Consider the following 25158-nt stretch of genomic DNA (forward strand, 5'->3'; position numbering starts at 1 on the left):
TCTTTGTAATACACATCGCTAAATTTGAGAAGTCAACGATGGAATATCTGACAGGTACAGTACATATCACTGAACTGCTGACAATTCAAGGCGACAGAATATCCGAAATTGCATTAAAAGAAATACTGCTTTCAAAAATATCAAACAAAATTTTATTAATTTGTCACTTACAATACTGTTATTAATTTTGTTTTCGAAATTGACATTGTGAAACAATGAACAATATTTTAAAATATGAATTGATATGTCCTAAAGATTTCTATAATACGTTAGCTCATCTACTGTTAGTTCTCTATTAAATCTTGAAGAACATTGCACTTTTGTATGTTTTCATGTAGTCACTGCGCAAGACAAAATAATAACTTGTATCAGGCAAAATCTACACTTGAGAGCGAATTTGAAGCCCATTTGTGTTGAAAACCTCAATTCGATACATTCAAAACACAATTACATTATCGAAACATTTTTTTTTCTCGTAACACATACTGCATGTTCTTTCATGCCTGAATCTAATACATATTCTTGTTTTGCAATACAATCAATCACAGTTTACAAATTTTTCACGTTTGGGAAGCTTCCAAGAGCGTAAACACAAAAATCACAATAGTTTCTATATTTTTTTCACCATTTCCAACAATAAAATATACTCAACTCCTCTGAAAATGATTTTCTTTCAAACACAATAAAGCATGTATAACAATTTATACACCACTGTAACAGATACTACTAAATTAATTTTATACGCAAAACAAGGAGTGCATATATCTCTAAGATTATCCAGTCAAATGCGTTTAACAAATAAACAAAACACTCAAATGCATTATATTTAACACAAACATATAGTGTAACAGGGATGCACATTTATAACTGATTGTGACTTACAACAAAATACCACAAATATCTTATTAGTTATGAAGTTCTTCAGTTCCTGATAAGCAAAGTTCATCGTAGATAAACTACATTTAATGACATTTTACAGAATACTACAATCGTTATTTGTAATTGTAGAATGCGGGATATACTAAAAATTTTTGTCTGTGTTTCAATTTCTAATTTCTTTTAGTAACTGTAAATTTCAATATGTAAAAACTCCTATTTATTAACTTTTTTTTTTTTAAACTAACTTCCAGTAGTACAATTCTATTACCATACATAAATGTTTCAGTACAGGAAGTAGAACTTCAGTATCATTATTATTTTTGTGTAATCAGCTATAAAAAGAGAAAAAAAAAAGAAACTAAAGTGGCAAGTTCATAAACTAAAAATGATAATTACGACAAAACCACAACTAACTTCATGTATCACGTATTATATGTTTTATACAAATTTCCAGCAGAATTTCTTGCAAAAGTAAGTTTAGAGCTTTCGATAATACATTACAGTACGTGCCTTCTTCTTGAATTATTTTACATAGATATCGACATATTTTTACTGCAATGAGGTTATGAATTGTTTACTGACACGTCGTGTTTCCCATCGTTGAAATCTTGTCAATTTCAGCTTTTTTTTATTTACATTGAATAGTTCATATTACAACATACCCAAGTACCTACGCTTGAGTGTAGTTCAAAATTAGGATCATTATACAGTTTTCATCATCTATTTATGCTCATTCCATCATGCTAATGTTTGGTATAGACATGCTATTAAAAATGCAATATTCATTTAATTTTTTAACAGGTTTGTCGCTTTGTCTATAGGTGGAAATATGATTTAAAAGTTTGTGATTTACGTTTTTTTTAAGACTATCGTGAAATAACACCACTGAATTTTGTAATTTATATCAGGGTACGCATAATATGGTTCTCTAAAGTTACGTGAAAATTGAAACATTCTTTCCTAAACTTGCCAGAACATTCCCTACTATATAGTAATTATATACAAATTTAACACAACTTTTGAACTTATATAAAAACACCTAAATACATCAGACATGTTCATATTAGCTCCCAATCAATATCTCATACATAAAGACAGTGTCAAAAATAATTAAATCTCATTAGCTGCTACTGTGATAAGTTGGTTCAATACCAGAATGTAGCAAACAAAAAAAAAAGCGCATTTTGCCAGTTACAAATTTCAACTTACAAATCTTTATTATTGTACACATCACATTTCTGCCTGGTCTTAGTTCCTTCGCCTTAATCAATACATAAAAACAAAACTACAATAGGTGAATGATCTATTTAAATGAACTTTGTAAGTTCTGGGACTGCAAAGGCAAACAGTTAAATGCTTCTGTACCTGGCATACATAGCTTACCAGAAATTCCCTGACAGAACTAATTCATTCCCACGCATCATTTTCTTCAAATGTTTTCTCAGCTGTAGTTCCGTTTGGTGTATCACATGTTTCTCCACATTTCTCTGAAAACAAAGTAAATTTCTCGGTTAAAAAAAAAAAAAATGAGACATATATCAATTGTTAAATCTCACTGAGATGAAAAAATATGAATAAGTCTACTTCCTCATGCGTAGTTTTCGAGAAAAAATATTATCTTGTAAACATAAAAATGGATACTGCACGATATCCATGCCACCTAGAGCAAGATTAAACTCGTACTTTAGTACACCGTTATCAAATTTTTCGTTATGACTAGCAAGATGGCAATACACAATATGGCTAATGAGATACAGGGTCTGGCAAAAATACCTCCCATATTTGGAGAGGGCGCTGTGAGAGTTGTGGTGGGGATACGGCGACGAAGGGAATATTGATCGTTAGCGGTATACGTGCCATTTTCAGTAATCGAAATGGCGTGGCGTGGTGATGAGCATCGTGCGTTTGTTGTGGAAGAGTAAATTTGTCATGGTAATTCTGTGATTACTTTCGATTCGGCATTTCGGATTCGGTTCGGACTTGGGCGACATGATTCTATTCTAAACAGAAAAACTATTAAAGTTTAGGTACCAAACTTTAGAGGAACATATTTTAAATTGAAAAAAAAAAAAAAAAAAAAAAGACTGGCTGACCTCTTTTAAGTGCTGAACGCTTTGCAGAATTGTTGGATGGACGCTGTCATGCGCCACATTTTCCGGCGTTGTTACGGTCCAAGGTCGGCCAAGTGATTTTTTTTTCTATAAGCATAGACGGCGCCAGGATTTTGGTAATGTGGGCGCAAGCTAGGATGGGACAACACATCCTAACATTGTTGCCAGAACGCTCTGCACTATTGAGCCTTAAGATCTCAAAAATAATCCCTAAGTTTTACTCAAAGAAAAACATGGTATGATAGCAAGTAACTTATGAGAGACTTAAGAAGTCACTCAAATATATCCAAACATAGGAAACGAGAAATACACAAAAAGGATTATTGTAGGAAATCTAAAAATCGACGTTAATGTGGGTGCAGCTGCACCCACTATAGCGCCGCCTATGTCTATAAGCAGTGTGCGAATTGAAAAATTTTCCCAGGGGGGGATGAATTTCACCCATATGCGCACCCATGTCTCCCCCCCACATATATATATATATATATATATATATATATATATATATATATATATATATATATATATATATATATATATATATATATATATACTAACAAGTACAAAACAGTTGAGATGTGAGATGTTTCATAAATTTTCACTCAAGTAATTTTTAGGTTAGCTACGCAAAGTAAGAATTGTTCCCTTTTTCTGTCTTATCTTTATATCCATTTAAAAATACTCCAGAGGGGAAAAAAGTTATCCCTGCCAGGGATAAAATTTTTCTTCTCCAGGGTGGGAAAGCTTTTTGTCAGGGGGGGAAATCCCTGGCATCCCCCCCGCCAATTCGCACCCTGTCTATAAGTACTCTAAAATCTGTTTCTTCCAATGAAAAAATTTCTCAGTTTTCCCTGAATTCGTCCCTGTGTATATTCTATAGACTCAGACACTAGGTACAGCTATCAGCAAAAATGAATAAATATGTATAACTATGTATTCTTTCGTCAATAACCTCGGAACGAGTCAAGTTCATAGATTCATTTTAATTTAATCTTCTTTGCCACGAAGAGCTTAATTCTCTGCACAATATTGAGGTCAACTCGCTCGGAAGTTATTCACAAATGAACATGGAAACTGTGTGTACATTTGTGCAGGTGGCAGTACAATTAAAATGTTCAGGTAATAACTTTCGAATCTTTTAAAATTATATTTGTCTTAACATGAACATATGCGTAAGGTAGTTTGTAACTAGCAGGATAGTAAGAACTACTATAGATTAATTATGAGTTTATGGTTGGTAATCCTGCTGCTTGCATTTTAGTTGATAAACGGCCGCCAGCATGTGCTCAATGAGTAATGTAAGTTTCTGATTGACTTATTTATTTTAGAAGTTCTGTTTAATTTGGAAGTTTGTTCACTTTCGACAAATCTATAGGTGATTATTCCTCTGTGGAACGTGTTACTTGAGATTTTTTTTTCTTTCTTGAAAATCTTGACACAGATTATTCTTGTCAGGCAAAATATGATTAAAATCAGTTAAAGCACTTAAAGACCGAAAGACCGCGAAAATCTGAAACGCAGTTTTCAGGCAATAATAAATTCTGATCGTTAATACCAGTTATAAATTGATGTTTCAAACAAGTGAATTGGAATGCACATGTCCTTCCTCTTACGGTTATTTGTAAGCATATATACATACAGAGATACTTATGAATTTAATGGAAACAAGGGCAGGGCGACGACCGCAGCGCCGAACTGTTGGTGGTGGTGTGTTAGTAAAAACCTCGTACTATGTGAGTGGTGAACTAAGCAGTCGATGATAGTGTAAAATGAATGTCGCAGGTGTGTTGTGTATTGCGAGGGATTATATATACACGGCAGAACTACGTCGGTGAAGAGAAACAGAGATTGGAAGATCATATAATGCAGTGTCTTCACCCACCACTAAACATGGCGGTGGCTCTGTGATGCTGTGGGCCGCACTATACTGCTTTTCAGTGAATCCTGTGCTGACGCTTATTGCGCCATGATTATGTCACCATTTCAGGGGACTATGTGCATCCTATGGTCCAGATATTTTCGAGCAAAGGCACCATATTCCAGGATAACGGATTCTCAAAGCTGGGGGTAATGCGGAGTGATTTGAGAAACATAACAATGAGGCTGAAACCACCTCTGGCCCACCCAATTCCCGGACATGAACATAGCTGAACATTTGTGGTCCTTTTGGAGACACAAGTTCAGCGCAGATTTCCGCTTCCATCCTTTCTTACGGAATTGAGAGATGTGCTACACGCGGAAGGATGTAATATCCTTCTATGACTCCATTCCACATCACATCAGAGCTATTCTGATGGTGAAAGATGATAAAATGCCATATTAATCTGGTAGGTTGCACTTTTCTAGGTGTTGCTATTAAATTGATAAGTATCTGAACATATCCAGAAATATATTTACTTATTTCAAGCTGTTTTAGCTAAGTATTTAATGTGCCTTTCAGTGCTAAGGTAAAATCAATTCTGATATTCATTTAAATTAATAAAAGACAGTCTTCGAACTTCAAAGAGCAGTTAATGAAATATAATTTGTTAATATTTCACAAATTGATATATGATATTATGCTATTACACGGTGACTTAAACCAGCAACAATGATTATGGACAAAATCATTATGAAACCATTGAACGCAGCAGCCATTATAAAGTCATTATGTGTACTTATACTAGTACAAGTGTTTCTACCTTGAAAGCAAGCAATCTGTTTCAAAATGAAATAATAAAATAATTTTAGTCGCTGGTGATTATGCTATGACTTCAAATTAGTATTTGCCGAACTATTCTTTTCGAGAATGCAATAGAGAAAGCACCTAAGCAATTCTACATCGTGGCATCAACAAACTAAGCATTTAATATTTAACCGTAACAGCTACGGTTTTAACACAAGTGTAACCAAATCCGTTTACCAAATAATCTAAATATTATAAAATTGAAACAATTCACTGACAAATTGGCAATTCAGTAAAACAGCAAGCTGGCCTGTCTCTGTCTCTGCTTGTAAATTCCCTCTTGTACCTTGAAGGAACCTTTCTTATGATGATACAATATTTTATGGAAGTTGTACACAACATATGAAAGCTCGCTGTTTTGGCTGTCTGCTTTTTCCCCTATCGTTTTGAAACATTGCTCTACACAAGATGATCCATGTACGAATACATTCTGCAACAGATATTGCTTTCAAACATAGAGAATTAATTGTTGTACGTAAGCTTATATCAGTACACGTTTTAAAATAATTCTTCAGGCATAGTTGTATTTTGTGGGTGATAGCCATCCACCATTTTTAATGTAGCTTCCACTCTTCCCCTCCTTCTCCCAGAACAATTCCCTTTTCGACGCCTTAATGGGTCATAAAGAATATGGAGACGTTTGTCAAAATTTTGGACCACGTTGGTCAAATCATTCCTGAAAAATAGAAGTGCACGTTGATTTACTTATTTGCTCTCGGCAGTCTGCGTAACGCGTCTTTGCCTGCAGAGACTCGGATTCAATTCCCGGTAGAGCCTCATGCGGTTCGGTCCACGCCAAGCTATAGCCTCAAGCAGTCATGTACACAATTTCATCAAGAGGAAGTTAAAACACACTTTTAATACAGTAAATGTTTATTTTTGCATAATATCTTGCTCAACAGGAGGAGAGGTTAAATCCATTGCGTAAGACATTGGCCTCAATGTTGAAACGAACGATAAACTCAATCCAACCAATCTATCTTCCCTCTCGACTCATTTATCCTAAACTTAGCAGATCAACTACAGTCTAGTATTAAAAAAAAAAAAAAAAAAAAAAAAAACCCTGTGAATATTTACTTTAAACGTATATTTTATTTCAGATTTTCAAACAAATTTATTTCTTATCATGGGTTTTAGGTTAAATGGGTATTGTAAATAATTCGTAATATACTTAGGAATAATTCTATTGATATTGCCTCTAATTTTATTGATTTTTTTAGAGAATAGATGTCAGGAAACTGGTTGGACTGTCTTGTTTAACATGTGGTAATGTGCAGTAAATTAAAATTACAGAAAGATTTCATTCCAAAATTTTAAAATTAGTGCAACAATCGAATTGGAGATGACATTCGCATCTTTTTAGTTTACAAAAATATCCCCTAGGTGTCTCTGCTAATCACCATTTCCTGGTCTTTTCCGCTAATCAGGACTTCCCGCTCGAACACTTTCCCGCCATTCTCAGTCAGCTGTTGTTGCGGAAGCAGAGCATTGGAAGTATGGTTTAGTGTGATGATTTTTCAGTGAACTGTTATTCGATTCTGAATTTCACAGTGCTGTAGAAGTGTATTTGTGTAATTTAATATTAATTTCACTCGAAATTATTAGTGTTTACATCATGGGAAAGGCGAAAGACCTGTATCCTCGGAAGTAAGGAAAAATTTTAGCATGAAATTCGGAAGGGATATCTAACAGGGAAATTGCTAGAAGGCAACTCATTGATCATAAAACGTTTTGAAACGTCAGGCAGAAACCGGAATGTCAAGTTTAAGGTATAGATGCGGGCGTAAAAAGAAGAAACGACCGACTGTGTAGGACAATCAAAAGGATTGCTAAGCAAGATAGAAAATTAAGTTCCTGGCAGATTGTTGTTAAGATAAATGACGAAGTAGGGGAGTCAGTTTCACATCAAACAGTGCTCCAACGGCTTTCTGACATGAACATTAAGAAGAAAAGTCCTGTAAGGAAGCTACTTTTGTCACGCAAACACAATACGGACAGACAGCGATTCGTAGAAATGTTTCAAAACTGGACAACCGAAGATTGGAAGAAAGTAATTTTCTCAGATGAGAAGAAATTTAGTGTTTTGGGGAACGATAGCGGTGTGAAATTGTGGATGGAGCCTGGAGAGAAGTTGCAGAAAGAATGCATCAAAGAAACAAAAAAAAGTCTAGTGATAGTGTTATGTTGTGGGGAGCGATGTGTTCAAAGGGAGTGGGAAGATTTAAAGTGTGCATTGGTTCAATTGATGCTTTGAAATACTGTGAGACACTAAAAAAGGAACTCTCTTACACAGCCAGGGATCATTTCAGTGGAGTTAACTTGGGACCATTCATTTTCGAAGACGATAATGCTGCGTGTCATCGCTCGAAGATTGTTAACAAATGTGTGTCAGATCTTGGTATCCAGAGATTGTTGTGGCCTGCAAATTCACCGGACCTAAATCCTATTGAAAATTTGTGGGCCATTATGTCGTCTAAACTAAGCAAATATTGTATTACAAATAAAAGGGAACTAATTGAAAAACTTGTTCATGTGTAGTATCATGAAATCGAGCCAGCCACTTGTGACGATCTTGTTGCGTCAATGCCGAAACGAGTACAGGCACTGAAACAAGCTAAAGGTCATCACACAAAATACTGAAATCTATGTCAGATGTGTAAAAAAATTTGAAAATATGTTGTAAAATAAATTGCGAAACACATCGTGCACAATCGTGTTCAAATAATCTCTCATTATAGTAGCAAAACTTGTTTTTCTGCAAAACATTCAAGTGGGGATATTTTTGGACCGTACTGTACATAGATCACAAATACCCTCCAGCCAATTTTGCTCCTAGTCGATTAGAATGTTCCTAAAACAGAAGTTCATATTGGCTTGTATGTAAACAACTAAATCTGTTCATGTTTAAACTCTGAAGGTCGTATAACGTCGATGTGCCAACACTCCATTCTTTTGTTGCTCGGTTATACGATTGTTAATGGAAAACAAGCGAACCATCGGCGATGACTTAAATAGGATATAATGGGATTATAGTCTTTATTCTTGACACACACATTTTATTTTTGCTAATCTGTGTGTAGGCTCTTACACAGGGTGGGCCATTTATCTTGAGGTGCTTTTGTCTAATATACAAAAAACGCTCAAATTTTGTACGAAAGGAAAGGACGCGGCCTGGGAGACCATCCATTTGCCTGGTGTGGATGAGGAAAAGCTAGGAAAACCTTACTCAGGATAGCTAGCCTGAAAAAATCTTTACACTTCAACCAAGTGTTCCTACCGGGAATGGAACCTGGGACCACTCGCACCGAAGATGAGAGCATCAGCGAAATCTACTTGTTAAACGAAAATTTAAAATAAAGCAGTTATTATTCAATCCTGCAAACTTAGGATGCTACAGAATCACAATATCCAAATGTTGGAGGTCACTACAATTGTAATAATGTAAGTGAAACGGTTCAGGCAAGTACACTCATGTCCAAAATTATTTTCACATATCTATAACTGTCCTCTTGTAAGAATATAATTTGATAATGATTTTGCAGGCTACTTTTAATACTGATACTATATGTATAATCGTAATGTATATTTGTAGTAAATTTCATTGAGAAAGAATTATAAATACGAAAATTATAATGAGTAAAATAAAATGTTGCTGAACGGATAAGAACATTTTATTTTCGTTTTATTGTTTTTATTTACTGCTCTTTTGACATGAAATGTGTCACATACATGTCTTTGCCGATTATACACATGCTAACATTATAAGAAATAAAGGGCGAATTCTTTATCAAATTATATTCCTACAACAACATATTGCGACAATAATTTTCGACATGAGTGTACATCAAAAGTACTTTTGTGTCGAATATTATGATCATCATATAATGAACGTCGAATGAATAAAAACAAAGTTACAAGAAGTTGAAAATTATACTTTCTGTCTGAACGGCTTTATTTCGAAACCTGCTTAGACAAATATCACATTCAATTACGTGTCCAGTTTGCGATTATAAAGTCATTTACAGCAATTTGATACCTCAAATCGTTCTAGAGGTATGATACACAACACTCCTTAAAATCATGTAATTACGAGAAACTATTGCTCTAATATTACAGAAGCAAAGGAAAGAAACCATCATTTTAAATACCTGTCACAAGAGTGACATCACTCAAAATTTCAGGAGAAGCGTTTGAAAGATTCGAAACGCAATGAAAACAAATGGGTGCAAGAACAACACAAAGTGCTCTCTAGCACCCAGTTTTGGAAGCACATTTGTGAAATTCTTACCAGAGACAGACATCAAGATTAGCTTTCATTTTCTGCCCATAAGTCAATAAGTGCGATTTCTGAGTTAATGTCACTCTTGAAATAAACAGGCGACATGTTATTCATATCTCCGAAACGGTTTAAGATATCAGATTGAATTCTGATGTTTCCGTCTATTGGAAGCTATCGTTAAGTTTACACCTGAACGCCCAGGATTCTCAACAACGCCCAACACCTACTAGTAACCTGGCCAATGTCGTCAATAACATTTTATATTCTTATCGTTACGGGGTCATAATTGATTTCTGTGATCTCCTTCACCATATCGCGATGCAATATCGTAACTAGGAGGATAAGAGGAGTAAGAGAAATGATACGTAAGTTGTTCTTTTATTCCAAGTTTGCAAACCAAATCTCTACATGCATAGAAATATTTAATTTTGGTTCTTTCCGATATCTTTTTCTATCTGATATTGTTTATGCTTTACAACTTGCTGCTCTGTGATAGCATGTAGAATAAGTTCCTCCATTTTTTCTTCATGTAATCAACACGAAGATTCTCTGTCAATTTCTCAATAAACGATATTTCAATCCTATTACAGATGAGTAGAAGATAGTTGCATTTCCACCACCACATACTCTCTGGGACAGAGAATCTTACTCGGGAACAGCTTTTCATCAACGGCTATGTACGGTCCTGGTTTGAACAATGCTTGACCGTCCTAGTCTGAACAATATTTGACATTTCAATAAAGTTACCCTAGATCTTAGTAAACAATATGAACCTTCATCAGTGGTCGAAGTGAGACGGTATGCAGTGGTACGTATGCCATAGCGCATCTGGTTTTTCAGTGATGAAGGCATACAGTCTCTGGTTTTTCAATGAGTAAAACATACCGTCACTGTAAAGTAGATGCTAAATACTTTAATAAATCCATTTTTATACACAGTAATTGACGAATAGCTTTGCACACAAAAAGATTTTATTTCTTAACTAGAAATTATTTCTAAGTTGACAACACCGACATTTTTGTTATATTTTTCCTACCTTGTGTTTTTAAAATGAGGTGCCTTTAAAAAAAGTTCACCAAGTTTATATTTTGATGTGCCATATTGAATAGTTCCTTTATGTATGTGCGTGTGTCTTCTTGCCTTAATGCAGATAAATGCCATGTTTTGAGCATGAACGGATTTAGAGGTTGTCTGCTGTGGGGAGGACCTTACGGGGGTTTGCAACACCTTACAGTCGAGTGGGAGGACCGAGAGTTTTTCCGCAGGAATTTGTTAATCTCCTCATTCGGTTTTGGTTTTTCAGCATTTTCGTGCATAATTCTCTATAATACAACATAAGAAAATATTTTTTTTATTTTTTTTTTCAGAAAATTGTTAGTGAGGGATCAAAGTCTCTCCATATCCTCCCCCCTCCGTTACTACAGAGAACCTCTCCAATGGTTTTCAGTTATTATGTAAATAGAAATGCACTCTTTAGGCAACATACTCTTACTGCATTTCAACATTTAGATAGCCGGTATGCCGAGTCGAAATCGTAATAAAACATACCGTCTCTGATTTTTCCCCCACTTCGAACACTGCTTGTCATTCAGTAGACACTGATTGAGGGTCTATGACCAGTATCATTATTCCGATAAAGCAATTACAAACCATTGTTTCTTTACAAAACTGTACACCCCAAATTTCAGATAATATTCTGTAGATATCCATTCTCTTACAATGAGACACACTATGCGTATACATTATTGCAATCAATGCTTCTAGTTCACTTATTTAGATTGAACACACTTCGTTCTTCCACACACGAAAAGCCTGCGCGTGTTTACTATTTTGCATGCACGACCAATCAACAGTTCCCATGTAATCATAACACTCCCCACCGCAATACAGCACTACGCTCTGCGTGTAGGATTAGACCCATTTCCTCTTTTAGGAAAATGGAAAATTATGTTCAGTACCCTTCCCAATAAATCGTACACCCGGTGAAAGAGTGTTACAACTCAAAAAATGGCGAATTTTTTAGTTATTATCGCTCAAAAGAGAATAGAGAGACAGAGAGAGAAGCGAGCTCTACCTGGTGGTATTTTCGCATAAACGTAACTAAACAAATTAACCCTTAGATGCCAGAAATACCAGTATAACAGGGAGCGATTTGGGTAGAATAACTAACTCTAAAAGTCATTTTCCCCACAAATGTGTATTTTTGACTTGTAACAGTCTTCCACCCGATGCGCGATATATTCATTAGACAGAGACTTCATCCAGGTATTTCTATCCTATTCTACTTATTATTTTACATCATCATCTTTCAAACTGCACTTTTTGATGTACTAAGTGATACAGTCAGTGTTCACAATATCAACCTGGCACAAATAGCTCTGCTTTTATCCTTTCGCTAGACCAAACGTCTGGCTCTCACTCCATTTTGCGATTTGATATTGGACAATTTCCCTCCTACATGACCTTTCACGTCTGACGTACGTTTCACACTCTTGTAATCTCTACTTGAGTTGATTTTGAGTTTAACGTCCCTTTCAGCAGTGAGGCGATGTGACAGGTGGACCTACTGATTAACGTGGAATCTGAACCACATGAGCTCCCGCCGAGAATCGAACCCGGAATTAAAGGCGCATACGCTAACCGCTTAGCCACGGAGGAGCTCACTCATCTCTACTTGAATTGCTTGTAGATTCTTTACTTAAATTCTCTTGTAGTAATTCCTTTTAGTAATACGTCTTCATTTTCTGAGCCTCCAAAATTTACCTCATAAACTCTTCGCTTCATATTTTGAATTTCCTCAAGGATAAAGGAAAGACATGGTATAAACAAAGAACAAGAATCCTAGGCTCTCTACGAAATATAAGGCGAAAATTACTGTGGTGGAAGATGATAGGAGCTATTAGAGATAAATTCAGCTTTCTCAATATCAGTGTAAATAATATTGATAAGTTTCTTATATATATATATATATATATATATATATATATATATATATATATATAAGTTTTATAAGTATAAAAATAAGTAGTGTTAAATGCTAATATTTCATTGCTTGTGAAAATATTATTATTGTAATGGAAGTAAACGTCATTACTGTATTACCAGTAACGACAAACATGTAGTAAAAAATGAAGCAAAAGTTAATTATTATAACATTATTTCAAATGATCTTTATGATGGACAAATCGTCCACTATTGGGCATTTAAGGTGAGCTGTTGTATTTCTAGAATGTCCTGAGGATTACTAATACTATTTTCTGTGAGACTATGGTTTTGCTCAAATAATGGAAACTACGTAAAGCAACTGGGTTCAAAATTGACGATCTGGTGTACAAAAGAAAATCTGAAATAATTCCATTATTCACCGTTAGGCGTTCTAGTGTTAAATGGTCCAACCAGCACATTATATCAAAATAACACAAGATACTTGGCAACTTGGTTCTTTAGCCAGTCCTGATTTACTTTTCGAAAATTAAGGACGTTTCATAATTCAATGGCCATCATTAAAAAAGGCCTTTCTTGTTTAGATTTTTTTTAAATCTTTATTTTTCGACTAGCCGAACGGAAATGCAAAACAGAGAAAATATGGGTTCTGTGAACGCATTATGTTTACGAGGTAAGTGTTAATGAAACTCGCTTAATGGCTGCAACGTGATTGCTAGTTGTTAAACATTTGCGCTTGATGGGCCCACTTGCATTATGTATAAGTGGATGATGCAGGCATTAAATTGCAGAAGAACACGCATTTGTAAATATACATACTATATATACCAGTATTAACACCGAAAACGTGCCACAGGTTATGAAGTCGATATACACTTCTTTACAATATGCATATTAATGAAAACGGCGATGAAATAATGGCAAAACTGGATAAGCAAGTTAATTACAGTAGCGGTATTGTGCTAATTTAATAGTCTATGACTCACAATGAGCTCCTTAGAAAATATAGCATTTAGTCTCAAAAAACACGTAGGATATCCAATATTAGTAGACCGACAAGAAAGCCATATAACAGAAGCATGTTTACTGAAAATTCCTGTTCGTTTTAGATGCAACAGGAATAATTATACATTAACCACTAATTTTAAGCCTTCTATTCGTATGTAACAAGATATGATTACCTTGGTGCAAGGATCAAACACATCAATTTTGACGACCACCAATCAATGCACTTATACCAGTGCATTGGAAACTGGCAATTTTAAATACAATAAGCCTCTACTCTTAATTTATATACACACATTAGTGACTCCTACATATAATGAAATGGCTTTAATATTTACCCTTTTTCACAGGCTAATAAGAATGATTAGAGGGGAGTATCGACATACGAAAGGATATACTTTGCATAAAAAGAACAGAACACGATTTACGCTTAGAAACTGAAACTTAGTTGAAGCGTTACTTCTTAGCCGATTAAAAGGTAGGATTAATGACCAATAATTGAAACATATACAGGGTGGCCCAAAAGTAGGTATACACCCCTGCATTGATCAAGTATAACATTCTAGTTCATGTGTTTATTTGTTTCAGCTCTTCGGAGCTTAAGATGTAAGTAAAAACACATGAAGAACAACGAAGAACAAATAATAAAGAAACTAAGTCTACCTGATGGATAACAATAAGAAATGATATAAAATGCAATGAGCTGATCAGTATGGTACTGTATACCTACTTTTGGGCCACCCTGTACAACATCTAATTTAGAGAACTGACGAAAGTTGGAATTCTGTTCCCTTCTCTCCTTCCGAAGTCGCCTCTACGTTAGTTTCCAAAAGTAAGTTAAAATCGCTTTGTTGACTGAAAACGGAATATTCATCCTATCATGATAGTTGTTACTTGACCAGTAGTCAGAATACTAAGACGGAGGGGGAATCATTTTTGCACGGGCACCTTCTTGGATTCACCTTACCAGTGATGGCACGGGTCACAACTTTTGTCCGGATATGGGTCTCTCTTCTCACACCCGGACTGGAAGCAGCCGAAATATAAACTCTAGTTATTTCATAAATAGTAGTTATTTGATAAATATTGTCAAAAATTTTGTCCAACGTTTGATCATGATGGGTATGAGTAAGTGCTCCAGTCTGGGTATCAGAGCGAAGTTGGTCCCTAAGTTGCTCATTCCACCAGTGGCAGTGGCAATGTGTAACGATGGAGTGGGGCGACTACGAGAATCATGTAGCAGTCACTGCACTATATAAGGTGGGCTTGCCACCATCACGAATCTTCGTCATCCTAAAACCCTTACAAATCAGTGAACGATTTGTCTACCGCGTCATCCAGTTGTAAGAACGAAACAGGAAGTGTCAATGACTGGCAGCGTAGTGGCAAACCGCGAACAGTGACGACACCACAGACTGTTAAATTTATAGAAGCAAGGATTCGGCGAAATTCCGCCAGGACTCAATCAATGATATTCCGAGAAAAGTCGATTTCACGACCAATCATGTCACGAGTGTTCAATCAGGACTTGGAACTCTGAGCCTATAGATAAAGTACAGGTCACTTCTTGATTGATGCTTTATACCAGCAAGGAGTGGTAGAAGCGAAACGTCTGCACATACACAGGAAATGGTCACATGACAATTCTCTTTTACAACAACAAACTGTTCACAGCTGAGCAGTCCTTTAATGCTCAAAATAACCGTGTGTGCTCATCATCATCAGTGCAAGGTGCTGTACGTCTTTCCAGGGTACAAAAGTTCCAGGACCAGTCATGGTGTAGTGGGGTATGAGCTTCAACGGCACAACGCGGCTCCATTTTTATGAACAAAGGGTAAAAACACCGGTTACCGTGTATCGAACCACAGTGCTGGAGCCCATCGTGAAACCATTATGTACCACAATGTTCCCCAACCAACAGTGGATCTTCCAACAGGATTCTGCTCCCGCGCATAGGCACAATCAACACAGGAGTGGCTACGTGTCACGTCCAAGACCTTAACATCAGACCGGCCCTCTAGTAGCCCAGATCTGACTGAACTCATTTGACTACAAACTGTGGGCCATCGACACTGCTCGTAATTTCATCGAACAATGGCCCGCCAGACTCCGGGCCTACATCCAGGCTTAAGGTGGACATTTTGGGAAACCGATTTGTGCTCTTCATGCTCCACACTTCCGTGTATCATCTTGCAAAAAGATATCAATATACAGTCGACAGTGTTTGTATTTCATTTCCAAACCTCTGACAGTACTTATGAAATAACTAAGTACAGCGTTACTGCAGAATTTTATAGTGGACTAATGATATCCACTATTCGAGCTCGAATATTCATGTTTTTGATTCTCGGTATGGCATTTCTTGATTAAGGAATCATGTGTTGAGTATTTCAAATATAATTTCATGCTTACTAGGATCACGCAGTAAAACTTATAATATTATATTGTCAGTATTGTTGGTCCGTTACTCTGCACGATAACTCTTTAACTGATACGATTTTTCACTTTTTTTTTTTTTTTTTTTTTTTTTTTTTTTTTTTTGCAAAAGATAGCTGGAGCAATGTTTCAATTGAGTTTGTTAATAGAGTCAACCAGCTAACGTATTAACGGATACGAGCGACTATCTATAGCCCACACCTCATACGTTTAACCGAACATATTTTTTTACAAGAGATAGTTAGAGCGAATCGACTGAGTTCGTTAACGGAGTCAATCCGTTAGCACACTAACGGATAACGGCTAACTTCTATCCGTATGCCATATATTTCGCGTGATCCTCTCTATTGTCTTTACCAGAGCTTATTAATCTTTTAGTACTGAAAAATAATGCAGTGATATTGAAGAGGCTATACAAAATAACTCACACATACTCTCCATGTATAACGACCTTTCGTCGTCTTCGGTTCTGTCCCGGTTACGCATCTGACTGCTTCCGGGTTTTCCGGGTCACAAACGTTCCACTACTGCACCATACATTCATAGTGTCTTAGTACCTATATAAATTCTATTATTATGAAATATTCCTTAATGACCCACGTAAGAACAAAAGCATTTGAAATGAACTGGATTAACAGGATTTAATGTGATTTTAACGGCTTCTGAAAATTGCTTACAAAATGAATACGTAATTCTCTCACGTGAATGAATATAAGAATGCCTGCCTGTAGAAGACAAAACCATTTGAAACTTTCATGGAAAACGGAAATACAGGAGCAGCCAGATTAGAACAATAAATTAATTATTGCTCCCAACTAACATTTGAATTTCTGAAAACAACAAATGACAAAATCCATCCCTTGTTCAGTGATGCAAGGAATCATAATCAAATCAGTTTGAGAGAAACCTTAAGTTATATAGTTGAACACGAATGATCCCTAAAAAGGTAATTCTAGCTATGCTACTTGAGCCTTGACCAAATCATAACTTCTTTTCTAACAACCAGACAAGCTGTAAGAATTTGAACGTATTGATCTAAAGAAAGAGTTAAAAGTTTCGGGGAGAGATGAAGTATTCAGAGGACTGCTGAATGCCACCTGGCCACCACCTAACTACAAGCCTGGTGTTGTGCAAATTTGTTACGTTTACCAGGAAATGAATGTTAATACAGTGATTCTAAATTACATTTCCCTAATCCGATAATATGGCTTAATCGCTTTCTCCCTAACAGAGATTGAATCTTTCTCTTATTCGTAGACTTACCTGCTTCTTCTTCCATTTCTTCTGGGATAGTGTCGATGCTTCTTCTTGAAAAGCTTGACCTGAAGAAACAAAATAAAATTTATCATTTACTTTTGCATCGCAACATTATCCATATTTATTATACAAGGATAATTTTTAAAATTAATAAATTTCAAATTGAACAACCCATACAAACCAACTTTTAAAAGGGTAACTATTTATTTAAAGTTCCAGAATAAGTATATGCAAGTTAACCTATAGTGGATCGAACTGTGTTGTCCGTAAGAACTGCACGGCTCTTCGATGATATCTGCTCATATGAACAGTGCTGTGCGAAACATTTCGCCCGGCTATATTTAAGAGTAACTTCATGTTTTTATACCTGAAGTGTATATAATAGCGTAAGTTTTCCGATTTCCGGACTTTCTTGACCATCCCTAACTCAAATGCAATGTTTCTGTACAGGTGCGCGCTCGGAAATTTTCGTAGGTGGGGGTCCAAGGTTTGGGCAGGGGGGCAATACTATTAGCCACTACAACTATGTAATATTGGATATTATTCTGCAACCTAAAAAGGTGGTAAGTAATCGTGAAGTACTTTCACCTATGGGTCAAACCATAAGAAGTGGGCCAGAGCAGGTTGCTCGACCATCTCCGAAAATTATAGAAATTAGAGCCTAATGAACCTTGTGAATGAGAAGGTCAATAACATCATTCATTTTGTCGTATGGCGGCCATCTTTGTTGTCAAAGGAGTGGCAATTTTTGCATTTGCAAGCGTTTATGAAAACTACAGTTGCTCAGGACGTACGAATCAGATGAATACCAATTACAGGAAGGACTGAAGTACACGGAGAATACAAACTTTTGCTTCTAAATAAATATACAGGGTTGCAAACTACTACATGAAATCACCAGAAAAACTACAGAAAATTACACTTTTAAAGGGGCTGCACTTTGGAATGACATAAAGTGGAGGTTTATAAGTTTTGTGCTGAATACTATTGCCTGTAAAGAGTCTGCAGAAATATCCACAGCTGTGATACTACTGGCAACTTAGAGATTTATCGAGGTCAGAAAGTTTGTGATTTTGATGCTATTTTTGGGGTGTAATATCTCAGGAGGGCAAAGTGCTAAAAAAAAAATTGCTGCTTAGGCCACAAAGTGAATAAACTATTGCAAAAAAAATCATGACTGATATTACATGGAGAAAAAGTGAGGACATGATAAAAACGCGAAGAAAGCACGTGCTTGACGATGGTCGTAGCTCGGAAAAAGTTAAATGTTTGGATATGTTTCATGCTAGGTCTCAAAAACTATGCATGGTGCAGGAATTTGGCCAATTTTGTTTGTGTTCAGTTGTGCAAAAGCTTGCCAATAGCGTCTGTTTCATCTTTCTAGCTCCATGATCATAACCACGTCTATATGGTAACGGGGTTAGCACCCCTTTGCACCCATGATACCCATCGTCGAACTGGACCGCGGTATTAAGGCACTTAATGTATCAGCAAAGTGTCATTGAAATCCTATCCTAATTGTGGATATTTCTGCAACCTCTTTACATGCAATAGTATTCAGCACAGAATTTGCGAACCCAGGGTGTCTACTAAAATTCCACAATGAAATTTCGTGACTTTTTCGTGACCTTTTCTTTACCCAAATCATAAAATTTCCTAACATTTTCAAGAGCGAATTTGGGTGCGAAGTAGGCAGAATTTTCATTCATGCGATACAAACGTACATTGCTTGCGATTTGGTAGCGTCTAAAGTCGACCATAGACATTTTTGGTGTTGAATTCTGATGTTTTATAGAACAAAATTTTCCAATCTGTACTTACATTTGCACAGTTACAAAAATCGTGACCCAAAAGCTAAATTTTGTGACTATTTCGTGACTTTCACGACCGTTTTCTGATTCCGTGACTTTTCGTGACATTCGTGATCGATAGGCACCCTGGAACCCTTCACTTTATGCTATTCCAAAACACAGTCCATTTAAAAGTGTAATTGTCTGTAGTTTTTCTGGTAATTTTATAACCGTCACCAGGTTTTGTGGACGCTCTGTATATTTCGTAAAGACAGTAATTATTTTTTTCGATTTATACTTTATTCTGCGACGCAAATAAGTTCTTTTTTCGATGGGAACTGTTTTTTTTTTTCCACGCAACAGAACAAAGAAGTCTTTATTGTTTATTCATATATATAAATGTATCAATGGTGTGAGAAAAGTATCTTTAGTGGAATCATAATCTTTTCTACCGATATATAAAAGTGATTAAGGGCTATAGTGTAATGAAAAAGCAAAAAGTGATTTTATTAATGAAAATAATTACACCTGTTCAGTTTTGAGTGTTGTGATTGTTTCTCTCCGTTATTTTTTTTATTTATAGTATTTTAATAAATAAGCATAGTGTCATTTAATCCAGTGTATTTTTGTTGTGTGTATGGATAATGTTTGTGTGCGTTGTGGTCTGAATGACCGGCAGATCGTCTGTGAGGTTTCCGAGACGCAACATCCGAACCTCTCGGCGCCTAATATTCATCTTATTATTGAGACCGGCGGGCAATTCGGAAACGATTTAGTAATCCATTTTTGGAGATGTCCTTCAACGTCTTACCCAGGTAAGTCCAGGTCTCCGGAAAATACTCATTGGCAGGGCAACGGAGGGCAGACTACGGAAAGCGGTTACAATTTTATGTATTGGTTTGCAACCCTGCATATTTATTTAGAAGCAAAAGTTTATATTCTCCGTGTACCTCGGTCTCTCCTGTAAATATTCGTTTTTGTTTGATGTTCGTCTGATTCGTACATCCTGAGCAACTGCAGTTTCCGTAAACGCTTACAAATTTAATAGTTGGCACTCTACCGACAACAAAGATGGCCGCCATTCAGGAATATTTGTAAATACGACAACATGAATGGTGTTATTGACCTTCTCATACTCAAGGCTAGTCACACTCATTTTTTTATAATTTTTCGAGATGGTCGAGCAACCACTTTCGCCATCTTTGGACCATTTCAGATGGATTGGTCCCTATATTTTCAGAAAAAAATGATAGAATTAGATTGTTTTTATAAGAGAAAAAGTACAAATAAAACGTAAGGTCAAATCTTCATGCTACATCACTCATTTCTATCATTTTTCATCTGTCATCTACAAAGATGCCAGATTATAATAAATTGTTTTGTCTTCCTTTATTACTAGTTCAAACATTCATTACATATGAAACACAGATTAATTACACATAAATTACTGTCATAAATTTGCATTTATTCACTGCCCCAGTAACTTATTAGTGGAGAGGGACTTTATACCAACATTAGCACGTTCACTACCAGCAGTTACACAAGGTATTTACATGCCTGTGTCAGTCATTCCTAAGTAAAACCTCTCTCAACTGAAATTGGTTTTACTGCTGTACATAAGAGAACTCTGACATTTTGTACATATCGTCAGAGGATGATGTAAGTATGATTTGACTTTACTCGTACATGCGAGTGAACGTGTAAAGTGGAAGAGTTTCCCTCACCTTACATGCTACAACCATGGTTTCATTAGTGACGACTCTTATCTGTTCACATCACCAGGCACGTAGCCAGAAATTTATTTCGGGAGGGGTTCAATTCAATAAGGCTAAATTATATTAACACTTATAAAAATTACTTCTAAAATTAAGTCAGTGTCAGTGTCTCTTTTGTTAAAACAATTAATCCAAAGCCATGAATAGTCTTACTTTCTAAAATTAGACTAAATTTTCAGAAAAGTCGAGATTTCGGGGGGAGGGGGAGTCCGGACCCACCATAACCAACCACTTGGCTACGTCCCTGCCCTTCCCCACAAGTTTCTTTAGACAAGATAAATAAACAAATAAGAAAAATAAGTAAATAATATCTTTCCGTATTATTGGACTTTCCAAATAACGCAATAATAAAATGCGATACAGTGTTCTGTTGAAAAGAATAATATATTATATATATATATATATATATATATATATATATATATATATATATATATATATATATATATATAAAGCACACAACTTTAACTTTCTTAGAACACGATACCGAAACTATATTGATACTTTTAGTTCTCAAATAAATTAGCACACTTAAATAAAAAGATAAGAGCGAAATTCTTGAAATTAAATTATAAAGAACTGACATCGGTATGAATTCAAGAAGTAATCTTGGCTATACAAAGCTTCCGCTCTTTTTATCAGAAGTTGAGAATCAGCCTGAATGTGTGTGCTCTTCAGGTTGAACTGTATAAACAGTTACATGCATCAGATTACTCGACAGTCGGTCGTGGATGTAATTAATAGCGAAAAGAATAGACACCAGATGTCAGGTTTGAATTTCATGTTGAATCCCACACAAGATGCAGTCAAACCAGTGAGGTCCTCAAGATTTCAACACCGGATGCCTGCTTGGTCATGGAATGTGCCGACAATATCTTAATCTAATCTTTCAAGTATTTGTGAAAATCATTTATCAAATCATAAAGGAATTGACATATGTAGGCATTTAACACATTGATACCTTACGTGTTGTACTTGCATCAAATGTTATTAATGATTCATAATCTTCCCCTACCTTCGCTATCATTAAATCTGTATCGGCAGTTGTGGGAACTTCCTCCATTAAAAAATTAAAAAAAAAAAATAGTTTAGACGGGTATAATGCTACTACTGACTTCCTCTCCAACGAGTAACACGTCACTTGTATGTATGTAATGTTGTCACAAAATTGTTATCCCTTCAGCTAAAATAAAAATTATGCACCAAAGAGTGTGAAAATAGAGATGGGTACTCCAGGAATTAAACAAACACAAAGTACCGGTATTGTTTTTCGAAACTTTTTACCAAACCTCGCCTATTTCTTAGCGATGAAAACAAACGCTAAGCATTACTTAAATTACATAAAACCTACAGTTCTAAACTGTAGTTACCGTAGTTCTAAAGTAAGCTCTGTAGGCGTGTCATATAAATCTGGAAGGGAGCAATTGATCGCTGAGTTTGGGAAATACATTTTCTTTTTAAGAAAATGAAAAATGAAATCCTTTAGTTTAACGTCCCACTATTATGCTTAAGGGAGAAGGGCAGAAAAGTAGTATTCAGCATTTTTAATAGCGATCGATTCTCCGAAAAAAAAAATAATAAATAAAATTGGGATCCTGAATCTCGACAACCCAACGAGACGCTTTACTTCGTAATGCAATAACATTCAGGTGTATACATGGTCTCTCTCTGTCGTCAATTATACGTCCTGTCTCCAGTAATATGGTGTGTGGGCTGTAGTGAATTTGTTATTAAGGTGTTACTGAGAACCTGACTTTAACTACAAGTGAGATTGAAAGAAAACCATATGATACATTATTATTTTTGTTGCAAAAATAACTCAGTAGTCAGATAATAAATTAGTACGGTATCATATTTTGCTATCAAATTTCTCGATTGCATTGCGTTTTTATAATTTTGTGTAGCAAACTTCACCGATTAAATGAAAATTATGATTCCAGCTGAGAACTGAAACTCATTTGGCTTTTACCTAAATTTAAAAAAAAAATTACAGAGATATATGTTCAACATGGATCAAGGATATAGATCTTAAAGGTAGTAACGTCAGCTAACGAAAATTAAGATGCCTCACTCAAACAACAGAACATTAAAAAGGCAATATTTCTTTGTATCTAAAACGTGTTATGTGTATAATATAATAAATTAATCATAGTTTCTATCACACAAATATTGGATTAAAGTTGTCAATTAACATTCCTCCAACAAATTTATAGGGTAAATATCTCACTGGCATTGCTCACAAGACGAAACGAGACGAGATATAAGGTATTATTGTCTCGTCTCGATCTTCAAAAATCTTTTCCCGACTTTTCTCGATTATATATATATATATATATCTGAAATTTATCAGAATCCTCCCGCGTCAGAAGAGGTCCACGAAAGACGTGATACACCAACATTTAAATTATATTTGTAATTGGAATATATTGTGTAATGACTTTTGTATCTTTAAACGTTGATAAATGGTGTTCACTGTGTTCGCACAATCATTTTATCAATTTATAGTATTTATGCTACGAACTATGTAACACTATACCTAGGTATATCATATTGTGCTGAATGTGCATTCCTAGCACTACTTTTTACCCCAGCGTATAGAAATTCTCACCTGGAGGAAATCTTCTGAAATAATCACTGATCTCATCTATTGTTTAATGTGTCTTTTCAGCGTCAGATGTGGACCTACAGCGTATCATCGAGAACTAATACTGGGAACTGAATCTTAGTCTCCTGAACCAGAGACGAAAATGCTATGCTGAACATTTAGCCACGACGAAATCCGCACTATCAGTATACAAAAACTTCAAAATATTTTAAGTTCCGTGTGAATCTGAGGGGAAAAAACTGCACGTGAAAATAACACAGGAAATACAGACGAATTTTAAGTTGACATTTCTAAAACTCGAGGACATTTTGTAAACATCTTGTCACTCATGAAGCCGCTCTTACCTGACAACGAGTTTTAAGTTTCACTGAACCTATCTACTGAATGTAGCAATGTATAAAGATAACTTTAAGTCTATATAAATACTCCATATAATCCAGCAAACATTGCCTCTCCAAGTCTTTATCGAGAGTACGTAAGACAATAGAAATCCCACACACACATTTTCTTTTAACTAACAAAAACATTTTAAAACTTAATTTTACAAACAGTGCAAAGTGTTCATGTACGTACACGTACAATGGCTTCATTTTACACTACATATTAATATCAAAAGCTTCCTAAGTTTATTTTACTGAAATACATAGTGCACAAGTAAACACTTAAAACTGAGCTCGCAAAACTCTGTCGAAATAATAGTAAGTAGCAAATTTCTCGTACAGAAAATAGTATTTAAATATTCCTCAAAGCGAACACAACCCAACACATACGTAATTACGAGTTACCTGCTATGAAGCACCTAGTCGTGTGTAAACATATGCTAACTACCTACAGAGAATTTGTTTGGCACGTTAAATCAACTTTCAGCAGTAAGATCCTTCTTGGGCAAGTGGCTCAAATGTGTAACCTCGGGTTCAATTCCTAGCAAAAGCACTTGCCTCGGATTTTCGAGAGGAGATGAGAAAATTCACGAATCTCGTGTGCAAAATTAGTTTACTCACGTCTACGATCTCAAACACGGTCTTAGTGTTACAAGATCCAAAGTATAACCAGTTGAGAACGCTCCAAGAGCATTGCCAGAACGAACTTAAAAAGAATTAATTTTTCTTATTTACTTCTACAGGCTTTATACCAATTGTTCTATGTACTTTGTTACTATACTCATTAAACAATTCTTGTAATATTATATATATATATATATATATATCGCTCCTCATGCTGGTCTAGTGGTTAGCGCGTGCGCCTGTGGTATACATAGTCTCAAGCTCGATTCACGATGGAAGAGCACACAAAATTTACTTTCATAATCATTCCCCATAATCAATAATCAATAATCTTTCAATAATCATCAAT

General features: G+C 35.5%; 1 protein-coding gene across 2 annotated transcripts in view; it reads right to left on the reverse strand.

Annotated features, from left to right (window-relative positions):
• The window catches only part of LOC145664788 (poly(A)-specific ribonuclease PARN-like), a 324400-nt gene that overhangs the window by 167474 nt on the left and 131768 nt on the right, over positions 1-25158 (reverse strand). The window contains exons 13-14 of one of the 2 annotated variants that reach the window (XM_081731745.1): positions 17642-17700; positions 142-2366 (exon numbers count right to left, since the gene is read on the reverse strand). In XM_081731745.1, coding sequence (XP_081587871.1) covers positions 2287-2366; positions 17642-17700 — 139 coding nt within the window. In that variant the 3' untranslated portion in view covers positions 142-2286. Of the gene's footprint in view, positions 1-141; positions 2367-17641; positions 17701-25158 lie in introns of those variants that run through there. The other variant, XM_081731744.1, reaches the window with a different exon arrangement.

Source organism: Thermobia domestica, chromosome 11, assembly GCF_964235325.1.
Source record: "Thermobia domestica chromosome 11, izTheDome1.hap1.1, whole genome shotgun sequence".
Taxonomy (NCBI): domain Eukaryota; kingdom Metazoa; phylum Arthropoda; class Insecta; order Zygentoma; family Lepismatidae; genus Thermobia; species Thermobia domestica.